This window comes from Pristis pectinata, chromosome 17 (assembly GCF_009764475.1).
Source record: "Pristis pectinata isolate sPriPec2 chromosome 17, sPriPec2.1.pri, whole genome shotgun sequence".
NCBI classification, from domain to species: domain Eukaryota; kingdom Metazoa; phylum Chordata; class Chondrichthyes; order Rhinopristiformes; family Pristidae; genus Pristis; species Pristis pectinata.
Window position 1 is genome coordinate 24,383,507 of NC_067421.1, and position 14,290 is coordinate 24,397,796.

Here is a 14,290-nt window from a genome sequence, read left to right on the forward strand (position 1 = left end):
ATACTCTGCAAATCAAGGAGCGTCCAAGAATTCCTTCCTACAGCATATGGATAGTTGGACGGCTCGACACGATCACGGAGATTAAAGCGTTCACGTCACCTGCAATACTGGGCAGCGTTTAATCAAAAGTTATACGTTCGATTTGTTACTCTTTCATTCCGCTGGTTTGCTTCATCTATTTGGTACACTGCGAATTAACAATAAAACCATTTTTCTCTGCTCAAATATGAGTATTTCCAGCATTATCTGTACCATGTGCGGAACACGGGGTAGCTGCAGCCGGTATTCTGAAGTTTAGAACATTTCCCAGTGTGGAATCCATCCTGCTTGAAGCGGGATAATAGTTTCTGCGCGTTCAATGACAAGTTCTCAGCCAGCAGGTATTTCTCGCATCAAGTACCGAAACTACCTTCAGACCACACGCTAAGTGGCGATAAAGGGCCCCGCACGAATTTCATAAATAAAATCGGACTAACGTCATTCAATGCGATCTGAAATCATGAGTCACATCTGTAATAAAATGCAACAGGGGAGAAACAACGCCAACTCGCCCTTTGTAGAATCGTTTATTTATAGTTGGGTAGCAATAACCTTACCCATGAGCCTAGAGCTGAGGTGGTTGTTTGCAAATTGCAATTACATTTTTTGGGGATTTCGGTGAAGGTTTATGCTTTCCAGAGTCCACGTGGAACGGAAAGGGTTAAACACAGACAACGGAAACCAATTAAACAACGCAACAGTCCCTAACCAGAAGCAGAACGGTTCAGCATGTGGCTGGTTAACGGGGAGGCGGGGTCACAGCGGGAGTGTCCTTGAGATGTGAACACCTACTCCCCACACCGTGCAGCAGCATAGTTCTTCCAACGTCCTTCAGGACAACCAGGGACAAGATAGCCCCAAATCGCTGAAAATGCGAAAACTGTGATCAGACTGGCGCAGAGCTTCTTCAAAGTCCGGTTTAATTCATTCGAGAAACCAGTGCTGTTACGCACCACGCTTCAGCAGATGTGCTGCCAGTTGTCACATTCATGCCCTGGATGAATTTCTCCGAGGTCTGGCGGAACTGATCGCATTTTAGTGGAGAGAAACCAATTATTTTTTTAGAAAAGATACCTAAAATGGCCATGGCAAATGGCCATAATCGGAACTCGACTGTCGCTGGTGGAAACGAGCTGAAAATTGTGATAGTTGGGGACGGTGGATGTGGTAAAACGTCCTTACTTATGGTATTTGCCAAGGGGGACTTTCCAGAAGTAAGTTGAACGAATATTGGGTTATAACCAGCGTAATGTAGCAGCAGTTAACTGTACTACGGTATCGGTAAAATGGCAAGCACCCTGTTACATATCTGTGGAGCTGAATGATTGGTTTTGATATTGGTAGCGACAATGTTGTTCATATAGAACAAAGTACTTTGATAAATTATACTTTATTATAACTATTACAATTGAAGTCATCATAGGAGATTGGCCAACAACATTTCAGTTGTGATATTGGGCGCTTCTCTGTAACCCGCATTCTAAAAAGACAGAAAATGTTTAAATTATAATCCGCACGGTCTCACAACCAAGTAATCCAGCTGCGGTACAATCTGCAGAATTCGCGTCATGAATGACGAATTTCGCAGAAGTAGTGCACATGAGTCAACTCATCTTGAAGGGGTGGGATTGTCAAAAGGTGCCGGCGCCAAAAGCAGAATCAACCCGGAGGAGTGAGTGAGGGAGGGAGGGAGGGAACTCGGAGGGAGAGAATGGAAAGTGGACAACAAAACAAAACGATCCGCTCTGTTCCAATTCTACAATAAATGTCCCACCGCCTCGTATTGCTTAGCAGCAAAGCGTTCGCTGTATATGGGCGGATCATTCACCCACATTCAATGTCCACTTTATATCTTGCTAAACATGCTTACTAAACAAGCAGCATTAGGATTACTGCAAGAGTTTATCCCCTTTAGAAAGAAAGGCCGGAGGGCAGAAGAGTTCTGAAGGGTTTCTTTTAAGAAAGAAGCATTTGTTGGTAGGAAAGTACTGGAAACCAAAATGTCATGCCCCACTTACAAATGAAATTAAGCCGGTTACAGAGGCGCGGAGGCCAGTGTTGTAGCAGGTTGAAGTGTCACCTTCTCAAGTTGCAATCTAATGATCTTTTCCTGACTGGAGTCTTCATTTTAAGAACTTGACTGGTGCAAACTAGATACAAGTGTTCCAGGAACAGGGAACAGACTGGAGTGATATTTTTTTCCCTCTGAAGGATACCTTTTCTTTATTAGATTCTTCAGTTAATAGTTATTATGGCTTCTTCCTGTTTTGGTTCCTGCTGTATTATCATTTTGGTAATGAATGTACAATATAAAAATAGCAGTAGGGTTTACACCAGCTGGATATATATTTTAATGTACCTTGATGGCCCCTTTCAAAATGCTTCAGAGCACTTCACAGTCAATTAAGTAGTTTTGAAGTATCTCTGTTGTATGAAACCTGAATGATTGGTAGGCACTACTTGTGTCAAACCAATGCACAGAAAACTGCCACAAACAGCAATGGGACAATGCCAATATAATCTCTTTTTTTAAAAAAAAGCTAATTGAGTAAGGATTAAATATTGCTCAGAAAAACTTGCTGCTCATGAACAAAATAGTGCCATAGGATTTATGCTCACTAAAGAGACAGAGCCTCCATGTAACAACACATTTGGAAGTTGATATATCTGACAATAGTTCTCTCCAAGTGCCACACTGGAATGTTAACTTAGATTTTTGCGCTTGTGTCCCCAATGTGGAACTTGAACATTCTGCTTCAGAGTTACACGTACTACTAACTAGACAGTAATAAAGGCCCAGAATTCTTCAGAGCAAAGCATCTTAGGTACGTGTCTAGAGTTTGATTTTTTTTTTCTCCTCACCTTTCAGCCCCAATTATTTTTCTGCCTCAATGTAGCAGAAGTGTCGATTGATAATCATGAAACATAGTTACTAAGGCAGCCAGGACTTGGTGAATGGCAGGACCAAAAGATAATCACTTTCTCTAATGAAATCTAAAGATCAAAGTGAATGGTGCAGAAGTCATACAAGACACTGTAGTTGAACAAGATGTTGGTGAGGCCACATCTGGAGTAATGTATACAGTTTTGATTACCCTGTTATTTGCATTGGTTTATTCTTGTCACTTGTACCAAGGTACAGTGGAAAAACTTGTCTTGCATACAGTTTGTACAGATCAATTCATTACACAGTGCATTGAGGTAGTACAGGGTAAAAACAATTACAGAATAAAGTGTCACAGCTGCAGGGAAGTGCATTGAAGGTAGACAAAAAGGTGCAAGGTCAAACAAGGTAGATTGTGAGGTCAAGAGTCCATCTCATCATATAAGTCTTAACACCATGGGATAGAAGCTGTCCTTGAGCATGGTGGTATGTGCCTTCAGTCTCCTGTATCTTCTGCCTGTTCCAAGAAAGATGTTATTAAGCTGGAAAGAGTGTAAAGAAGATTTACGGGAATTTTGCCAGGACTTGAGGGCCTGCATTATAGGGAGAGGTTGGGCAGGCTGGGACTTCATTCATTGGAGCGTAGGAGACTCAAGGATGACCTTATGGAAGTGTATAAAATCATGAGGGGCATAGACAAGGCAAATGCACGCAGTCTCTTTCCCAGGGAAAGGGAATCAAAAACTAGAGGGCATAGGTTTAAGATGAGAGGGGAAAGACTTAAAAGAGACCTGAGGGGCAACTTCTTCAAGCAGAGGCGAGTGGGTATGTGGAATGAGCTGCTCAAGGAAGTGGTTGAGACAGGTATAATAACGACAGTCAAAAGACACTTGGACAGGTACATGGATAGGACAGGTTTAGAGCAATATGGACATCTTTGTTAGCATGTACAAGTTGGGCTGAAGGGCCTGTTTCCATGCTGTATTGTTTACTTAGAGTCAGAGCCATGAAGCAATATTAATTATCAATTTAGACAAAGGAAATCAAATATTTAAAAAGGTAATGAACAGAATGGAGAGGGAAAGAAATGAGGAAATAAAATGTTAAGGTTTATATTTTAAACCTCCAAGCAGTGTTTACCCTCTGCTGGACTAGAACTTCACAATTGCTGTTGTTACTTTGCTAAAGTTAAGCAGTAGGTCAAGATCACTATCACCCAACGTGAAAGAGCAGCTTTAATTGTCTGGTGGGTTCAGTTCGTATTTAGGGCACAAATCCAACAATTTCTTCACATTCACTGGGATGTTGACTGGAAGATCCTGTTTTTTGAAGCAGATGGCAAATCCTTCATCAAACTCCCATCATCTCTTCCTTGCACCAAATTGTTGTGGGTTGGACTGAAAACACACGATGATGTGGGTACTGTTTACACTCCACTATTTTTTTTCTGTAAATTCTGGATTACAAATCTTGGTATTCTTATGCCTTAATTTTCTTTACATTCTGTTTTTGAACTGCCATTTGATGCCACTTGGAAGATAAACTACACTGAGTGCAATAGGTAGCTTATTTTGAAAATGTTATGTTTTGAAATTACCAGCAGAAGATTCACATAAACCATTGGAACAGGGAAAGTGCAGAATGAGCAGGCAGCATCTACAAACAGATTCCCTTTATGCTTAAAATATAGCAACCTTTGCCACAAACTGTGATTTCAGCTTCTGATCTGTGCCAAATTAGCTGAACTCATCCAGAGTGATGACTAAGCATGCTGTAACCACCTCAGCCTTGCTAGGAAGTGTGGAGTAGGTGGGGTGTATTGGGGATGGTCAATAAATATAAACTAGGATTTTCTGCTTGTATTGTTTTTGCTGCCATTAAATATTTGTAGATAGATGTTAAATTGGAAAGAATTAGATTTGGCCACTGTTCCTTAATTATTGTGACAACTCACCAATGCTTAATGTCAGGGTCCATACAGGAAGACTGGATACTTGAATGGGATACTATAGCAGTGTCTGGGGCAAATGAAATAAAATTCTAGCCAAATTCATTGAGTCCTGAAATAGAAAGGAGCAATCTTGCAGCAAGTTTTTAAAAAATGCTGGGAGATGAACCAAATCTGGACATTATACTTGATAACCTTGAAATATTGTTTAATTTTAACATTCTACCTTTGACAGAATGCAGTCTTCACAGTAATTCAGTAGAGTTCAAGTTTGAGTATATTTTAAATCTAATGCATTAATCATTGCTTGTTTAAAAGCTGCATTGGAAAATTTGCACCAATCCAACCAATAAGTTGTCTTGGAATCTCTGGCAAAGTGGATTGCTCAAAAGTCCACCTCTCCTGGCCTCATTGCAACAAAACTCTGCAATCAATAACTTTACCTTACTTCCTTGGTGAAGTGCCTCCTTTCCATGCACATCTTATCTTGACAGATAAAATCCAAGATGGGATAAAAAAAAAACTGGAAGCACTACCCAACTACTGTCAATCTATAGCACAGAGTCTTGATAAGTTTGCAAGATGAGGATTAGATTGTCTCTTTACCTTTTCAATGAGAAGAAGCAGATATTTCTGTTCCAATTTTCTCCCCACTCACCAGAGCCATTGACTTCAATGGAACATTCCCTAACTGGGTTCCATTGCCTTCCATTAACTTACCCAAGACCCTAATCTTTAGCCACGATTCAGTGGCACAGACAATGAATGTTAAGTAACTATCTAGTCCAGGGCTATAGGAGCCAAATTGTTCCTACCACACACCTGCACTGACCAGTACTATTGGAGAGGATTAATGAGGGGGAATTCTAGAATACCCCTTCCCAAACCCAAGTTCTGCAAGTCAAAAGCTGCCTCAACAGATCTCACCTCACCTATCTTTGGATTGTGTATTGGCGCAACCAGGTAAGGGAGCTCTGTGTGTTAAGTTTAATGTACAGGTTTATGCTGAAGTTTAAGGAGGCACAGCCTCTCAGTTCCAGTGACCTGGGCTCAATCCTGTTGCTGTGTTTGTGTGGAGTTTGCACATTCTCCCTGTGACTGCATGGGATAATGTGTGCTTCAGTTTCCACCCATATCCTAAAGATAATTGGCCACCGTATATTGCCCCTAATATGTAGGTGAATAGTAGAATGTGGGGAAGTGATGGAAGTATGGAGAGAATAAAGTGCTTCATGTAGGATTAGTATAAATGACTGCTTAATGGTTGTCATAGATTCAGTGGGCCTAATGACCTGCTTTTGTGCTGTATAACTCTATGGGGGTATTTAAGGCAGAGATGGACAGCTTCTTAATTGGTAAAGGGGTTATAGGGAGAAGGCAGGAGAATGGGGTTGGGGAAAAAAAAACAGCCATGATTGAATGGCAGAGCAGTCTCAATGGGCCATAGAGCCTAATTCTGCTCCCATATCTCATGGTCCTATGGTCTTGTGAACTCCTTAAGTGCAACTTGAGTTCAGAGTCCCTGTACGGAATAGTTGCTGCGTTGTGCTCTAATTTGTGTACTTATACAAATTGATACTCCCAATTTGATTTATAGGTGGTTCTCTGTAGTATCTTATTTTAGATTAATTTGGAATGATGTCAGATATTTACACTTTAAGATATTAACAGGAAATTTTATTCAGTAATTCATGTAGGACAATAGAATATGACATTAGTAAGCTTATTAGGTAATGTTAATATCCATTTTCTGTTTCTTCATTCCATGTCCTGCTGTTAGCAATATGCCCCATCAGTGTTCGAGAAGTATGCGACAGATATCACAATTAGGAACAAGAAAGTCACCTTGACTTTATATGACACAGCAGGTAAGAGTCTTTAAATTATTCCAGTTTGTGTGTTATGCTGATAGCTCACCGATCAACGTACTTCATAAAGGAAAGCATTGGATTTAACTTCTGCTCGTTTCAATTACAGCACCAATAGGAGAGTTCTGCATTGGTGCCAATGTTCTGGTTGAGGTTGGAAAATTAACCCGTTAAAATTCCAGTTCTGATCATGGCTTATAAACTACTGTCAAAATTCCAGATCCTAAAATTGATAGGAATACTCAGAGCTTTTGATCATGTATCAACACCTCCACTAAAACTACTCTTAACATTACCTGACCCCAGCCCTGCCCAGCTCATGTACTGTTGAAACCATCGCCCATGTCTTGTTATGTCTCAGACTGACCATGCCAATGCACTCCATACCAACCTCCCATATTCTGCTATCCATAAACTCCAGGTCATCCAGAACTCTATTGCCCTTTCCAATTAGCACAATGTCCTTTTTGTCTACTGTTTCTGACCTCACTAACCTATATTGGATCCCGGTATAAGCATAGCATTGTCTCAATTACAAGATCTCCCAAACTTACTCAACCATTTTGCCTGTGCTATCAGCTACCTAGGTCCTTAGCTCTCTAATTTCTCTCCCTCCATTTACCATCTTCTCTTTCCACCAAGGCACTCTTTAAAATTTGAAAAACACGATGATGCTGGAGGAACTCAGCAGGCCAGGCAACAACATTTTTAGGGGGGAAAAGCAGTGCAGTGATAGGTGGACAAATCACCTATCGCTGCTCTGCTTTTCCCTCCTATATCTTGGGCTTCCCCTTTTCCTATTTTCAGTCCTGAAGAAGGGTCCTGACCCAAAACGTTGACTGTCTGCTTTTCTCCACGGATGCTGCCCGAACTGCTGAGTTCCTCCAGCGTCACCGTGTTTTTCATCTAGATTCCAGCATCTGCAGTCCTTTGTTTCTCTACTCTTTAACATTTACCTCCTAAAAATCTTTTGATCATCAGCCTAATATGTGATTTGGTATCAATTTTTTCTTTGTTGCATAAGACTTGCGTGAAGCTTTTGCTGCATTAAAAATGTGAAAATGTTGTTTGTTTTCAAATTGCAGACAAAGTCAGGATCAGCCTCTGTCATTACATATGCATAAGTTGCTTAATGTAAGATGCATAATATTAACTTAAAAGTTAGAAAAATGCCAGTATACTAGGTGTAAGCAAGCAAATGGCTATTAAGATTTAATCATTTGTCTATAGATACATAGTTAATTTTCCGTGAAACCTCTCTGCCCATTAGAAACATCAAATATCTGATCTATTTTGAGTTTGTGCAATTAGTCCTTTGCAAAGAAAATATTTCACCATCTCTCAGTGAGTAAAATAACAAAATGTAACACCATTATTGGGAAGTGCTACTTCTTATTTTTCTGTTCATAAGAGTTCACACTTGGGAGTATCAAGACAGCCTATTGAAGGTATGAAACAGAAACGACCTTCAATAATTTCTGCAGGACTATAAAAGATGTCAGCATTCATAAGTTTGTGTTTGTTGTTTTGGTAATTATTTTCATCCAGTGCTGAAGTATAGGGCCTCCTCTGATTATTTCTTGGTATCACACTCCACCCACATCCTCCTAAATCCCAGCCCTTCCTCTTTGGCGTAGTCTGAGAAGATGATCTCCGGCAATTCACTAACTTATACAATTTCAGTTGTCTTTAGACTTCCATTCCCCACGGTACTTCTGCAGTTCAGCCACATCCTAGACTGCACCTTTGACACCCTAGTCCCCATTAAAACCAACACATAGAAGTCACTGGTATAAACCTCATTTCTACCCTCCAGTCCAAGGAACATGGTAGATGATTGATTTACCCATTCACCGTCAGAACTCTAGACCAGAGTGCAACGAGGTCCCATTGTTGTCAGGCAAAATTGCTTCCTATTGCAGGAATGCAAAGATAACACTGGGTTCTGTTCTCTATTGCAAACAGTTTTCTTAAACTAGTTTCTACCATCACCTCCCAAAAAAGGCAAGGAATTTACAGAGTAACAGTCTTGCTGGAGGAACTCAGTGGGTTGAGCAGCATGTGTGGGGAGAAAGGAGTTGTCAACCTTCTCCCCACAGATGCTGCATGTCCTGCTGAGTTCCTCCAGCAGATTGTCTGTGGCTCCAGATTCCAGCATCTGCAGTCTCCTGTGTCTTCAAGGAGACTACAGACTTCTTTGTCACTAAGATTGACACCATCTGGCCTATTGTCACTGAAGTCATCAAACATCAGTGGTTGCTCCTTGCCATGGGCCCAAACCCACATCTTTTAGTCATTTCTCTTTCCTCATGCCCCTCTCTGAACGGAACTGCAAGATCCACCTCCAGCTCCTTTGACCATAACCTCCAACTGATCCCACCCAAGTGTCCATGATAGTTGTTGTTAATAGTTTTCTCTCCTCAACTACTGCTCCATCCCATTATTTTGTGAGTCATTGTCATCAATGGTTTCTTTAAAAAGCTTTCTTGCAAACTACCAACCCACCTCCATTCTTCCTATCTTCTTCAGGGTATTTGAATATTTTATAGTTTCCCTCTGTCCATCCAAACTAGAACACCTCTGTGAAATGGCACTTATCAAAGTCTCAAGCAATACACTATGAGATTTAAGTTCTCTGTCCTTCCTCTTCCTCTTTGATTTGTGTACAACCAGTGACATTTTGACTACATCATCCTGTCTCAACAATTCTACTATCAAGTGGGTGAGACAAGACTCAACTATTCTATTCTCACCGATTCAAACGTAGCCAAAAAATCACTAAAAGGGCCTTCCTTCCCACTCCTGCACTAATAACTTAGGGTGTCCCTCAAGGATCTATCTTTGCCTCCCTCCATTTAGTAGTGGACATGCTGCCCAATGACAATGTCATCCAAAAACCAAACAAACTATCACTTTTCATATGCCTGTTGATAGCACCTAGCTGTCTCCTCGCTTAACCCCACTACCATGTCTAAACAAAAAGTTTAAATTGCTTGTCCAATTCTCTAGCACTGGATGAGTAAATACTCCCTCCATCAAACCGTTGGGAAGACCGATGCCATCAGTTCAGTGTCTCACACAGCCTGTGTCCTGTGGACACCAACATAATCACTCTCACTTGCAACTGCCTAAAACTGAACCAGAATGTCCACAACCATTGCGTCCTCAGTATCATCTTTGATGTAGAGGTAAGCTTCAAATTACGCAGCTCTGCCTCCTTTAAAACTGCCTATTTCCACCTCTGTTACACTGACAACACTGCTGCCACCTCTGCTCATGTACCGCTGAAACCCTCATATAGGTTTTACTATCTCCAGACTTGATGAGTTCAGTACATTCCTGGTTCTACTCTCCACAAATCTGAGTTCATCCAAAACGCTGTTGCCCATGTCCTAGTTCACGCCAAGTCCAGTCTACCCATTAGATAAGATGTCTTTATTAGTCACATGTACATCGAAACACAGTGAAATGCATCTTTTTTGCATAGTGTTCTGGGGGCAGCCCACAAGTGTCACCATGTTTCTGGCACCAACATAGCACGCCCACAACTATGTCTTTGGAATGTGGGAGGAATGTGGGAGGGACATATGGCCTAACCCATATGTCTTTGGAATGTGGGAGGAAACCGGAGCACCTGGAGGAAACCCACGCAGACGTGGGGAGAATGTGCAAACTCCTTATAGACAGCGGCCGGAATTGAACTCTGGTTTCTGGCACTGTGATAGTGTTATGCTAACTGCAACACTACCGTGCCTGCCCATAAAACATTTCCCAATTCATTTTAATACTGCAGCAGGTTATATTGGATGCAACAGGGATGCACACAATGGCAGTGGTGGGATTTGAACCCATGCCTCCATGGAGACTGGAGCCTTAATCCAGCGCCTTAGACTGCTCAGCCACACTGCATTACCCTGGTCTAGAATCTTATTTTCCAAGTCCCTGCATGTTCCCATCCCTTCTCTCTAATCCTTCAAGATATTAAAGTAAGATCAGGCCACAAATGAGATAATTCACCCCCAACTTGTCTAGCTGGAACAATGCAACTATATCTTGTGGCGTAGCATTGCCATCACTTCCTTTTCACCCAATCTTGTCATCAGTTGCGTTTGGTTTCGATAAGTGAGAAGGAAATGTTTCTTCACAATGCAATACCAGATGCATTGTCAGTTATGAGATTGATAATAATTTTGATAAATGTTTTCAGATTCATTAGTAGATTAGTGTCCATGTTGACTTGCCAAACTATTTTCCTATTCTGCTACAAGTGTTGCCATTGCTGAAGATATCATTTAAGAAGTAGGTTTCATCCCTGACAAGTAACCTGGCAAGCTTGCAAATTTAGTGACTTCGGTCTTTGGAGAGGAAGCTGTGGGTGCTACATAACGGGGAAATTAATTGATTCCTCTGACGATCTGGATTGCAATCAGCATTGACATCATTGAGCTAGCCCTCTTATTGTCTGCATATTTTTAAACAATCTTGGTACAGCATGCAGAGAAAAATCTTGCAGAAATGGTACTGCTTGATGGTTTAAAGCAGTATTGATTATCAGAGTAGAAATTGCACCAATGTTCCGAAGTTTTGTTTATCCTTTATCTCTGATTTTTGTCACAACTTTGAGAACTTTGTGCTCTGCAGTCAAGATAGAATAAATTAGATTTTAGAATTTGTCACTTTTAAGACAAATTCTAGGATCGTGGGCATATTAGTTTCAGTTGAAGGCTTCTTTGCTTCCACCTTTCATTCTATTCACAGTAGCTGTGAAATTTCTTTGTAAAGGCTGGTCAAAGGTTAGTACAGTCCTGTCACATCAAACTAAAGAGAACTTGTTTCCTATGTCTACTGCATTACTCAGTGATAATCTCACTGAGGCACTGACAAGCTTTAATATCCTCTTAGAGCTTTTTGTTGCATATCAGACAGTGTTTCCCCGCTGAAATTAACGAGAGAATCTCTGTAGATGGTTTCATTTGGAAATTAGAATATTAATTAGTTGAGAATTGTGAATTACAGCAGCACCTTCACCAGTATATTTAACATTTACTCCATTTACAATTCCAAAAAGTAGTAATTTATTTTTATGTTATTGGACATTTAATGGCTGGGAAAGAGATGGTATTAAATTCCTCTGAGATCCAAAACATATTCCCAACATAAAACAGCCAATAATGTAGGAACAGTGAAAAATCAGACGTGACCTTAGAATGCTGGCTGGACATTCGGGAAAGAGTGACAAGCATTTACATTGGGCTCCATTACACCAAATAGGGAGATGACTTAAAAGGTGGGTAATTCCAGATATCCTGAACCTGCAGCAGAAAGAACATTTGAAAGAATCGAAGACCTGTGCCTTTTTTTAAAAAAAAATTGTCATTTTTAAAATGAGCCCATGATCTGTAAGTAGGAACCTGTAAGTCCAGCTGTGCAGAGCAATGACTTCCTCCTGTCATCTACCCCCACTGAAACTATGCAGGAAGCAGAAGCTGACTTCACCCCAACTGTGCATATTTTATTCTTTAGCTGGAGGAGGACAAAGGAGAGTGGAAAGCCTAAAGATTTTAAATCTCAGGATACTTTGAACCACCAGTACGTGAAATGATGGGTATGATGTCTGGTGTCTGAAATGCGTGGTATATTTTATTCCAAAATTCGTAACCTGGTCTGCTCATCGTTTTCTGGTTAGCTCCTGCTTTTTGTTGTCGTAAGACATTATTTTAGCACATGACACCATCACTTTCTCCATTTCTGATTTATAATATTTAAGCAATTTTGTTTTGTCTGCAGAATTTTATTTGGAGAGTGAAAGCATCAGTGATACGTCTCCTGTTGTGTTCTACAGGATGCCCCATGACTTCAGCTATGAAACACAGTTGGGGCTAGCTAGCTCAAAGGCAGGGATGCAGGATTCAGCATACGCTAATCTTGCCTTACTTTAATAACTACAATTTAGTTTGCATCTTCTGCATAACTAACCATTTAAATATAGAAGTATTGATTTTAAAAAAAAGTATACTGTGCCCAATTTGCTGACACAGACATAGTACTTCACAAGCATTTGCTGAAATATAGACTTGCGTCATAATGGCAATTAATCTCAGAATCTAGATGAGAGAAATTGCAGCTACACCTTATTAGATACAAAACAAAATGATGTGGCATTTAATGCCACATTTCACTTCCCTTTCAGAATGTCTCAATTACCTTGCAGCCAATGAAGTATGAAAATTTTGGTTAGTTGAAGTATAAATATTGGCCAAGATAGCAATGATACCTCCCCTGCTCTATTTTGGAAATAGTGGAAGTAGGATCATGGAATTAGAGGGAGCAGATTTGGATTTGTGTTGTGTACTGCTTGCAGGTTATGATTGTATAAAACTAGCTGTAGAATGTTAAAATATCAGAGTAAGAGTTTATCCATGGTCACATGGCAAACACATGATATAATAACATAGACATAATGCTTCTGAATTTAGTTTCCATTGACTTCAATCAATGATCTAGGAAAAATTTCTACCCAATTGTCTTCAGTGGGTAATTTGGATGTTGTTACTTAGGTGTGTTTGATAACAGTACAAAGCCATTTCCTGTCTGTCCCAGACTAAATTTGGTTACAGACAGGAAGTAACTGACTAAGTTAGTTTGAAACCATACCCCATTTTCAACAGAACTTTGACAATCAAATGAAATACCAATTTCAAACATAATCACTGAATTAAGCTGATTCCTCTGACTAGATCTGGAGAAAACTAACTTCATGTGTTAGCTGAGCATTTTAACTGCTTGGAAGAGGTTTAGTATATTTCCTCTGGTAATGAATTACAGATGTCCACAGTAGAAATGCATAGGACAAGAGTGCTGCTGATGGTGTGAGTAATTCCTCTTCAAGGGAAGAATCTGGTCAGTGGTTGATGGTAAAAAAAAGTAATGGATTCTGCAATAGATTGCACATTATCTTGAGGTACCTGATGATGTGTAAAATCTGCAATCATATGGTGTTTTCACAACTTTAGGAGATAAAAGTAGTTGTGAAATGTAGTTACTGTGAAAACCTCCATGAATGCCTCGCCATACTCTCTGATGTATTGCAATATGTGGTAGACATTTTTTACGTGAAACTATATGTTCCTTAATTAATTGTAATGTTTTACCTTATGAGTGCAAACTCCATTGTGATGCCCCAAAAATTAGCCGTGTCATTAGCAGAGGCTACAAATGTTGGGCCATTAAGGGATCTCAGCAATGGATTTCTTTGGTTCTAAGCATTCTTTTCTTATAATGACACAGGAGGTGTCCATTTGGTCCAATGCCAGCTTCCACTCCCCATTTTCCTGTAACCCTGCAACTTATTCTCTCTCACACATACCCCTCGACTCCCCTTTAATACTCTTCTGCTGTAAACCCGCACTAAGGGAGAATTTACAGCTGTCATTTGGGGAGTGGGAGGAAATGGAGCACATGGAGGAAATTCATGCGGTTTCAGAGGACTCCACACAGACAGCACGCTGGGTCAGGATCAAACTAACTGCTGCACCACCATGCGGTTTTCCA

At 40.4% G+C, this 14,290-nt stretch overlaps 1 protein-coding gene and 1 non-coding gene across 2 annotated transcripts in view; one reads left to right on the forward strand and one right to left on the reverse strand.

Moving 5' to 3' along the window:
- The first annotated feature begins 753 nt into the window (after positions 1–753).
- The window catches only part of rhof (ras homolog family member F), a 32,193-nt gene continuing 18,656 nt past the window's right edge, over positions 754–14,290 (forward strand). The window contains exons 1-2 of the mRNA XM_052032276.1: positions 754–1,253; positions 6,652–6,739. Of these exons, the coding sequence (XP_051888236.1) occupies positions 1,119–1,253; positions 6,652–6,739 (223 nt within the window). The 5' untranslated portion in view covers positions 754–1,118. The remainder of the gene's footprint in view (positions 1,254–6,651; positions 6,740–14,290) is intronic.
- trnal-aag (transfer RNA leucine (anticodon AAG)) lies at positions 10,567–10,648 on the reverse strand. The gene has a single exon. It is a non-coding gene; the product is annotated as a tRNA-Leu (tRNA).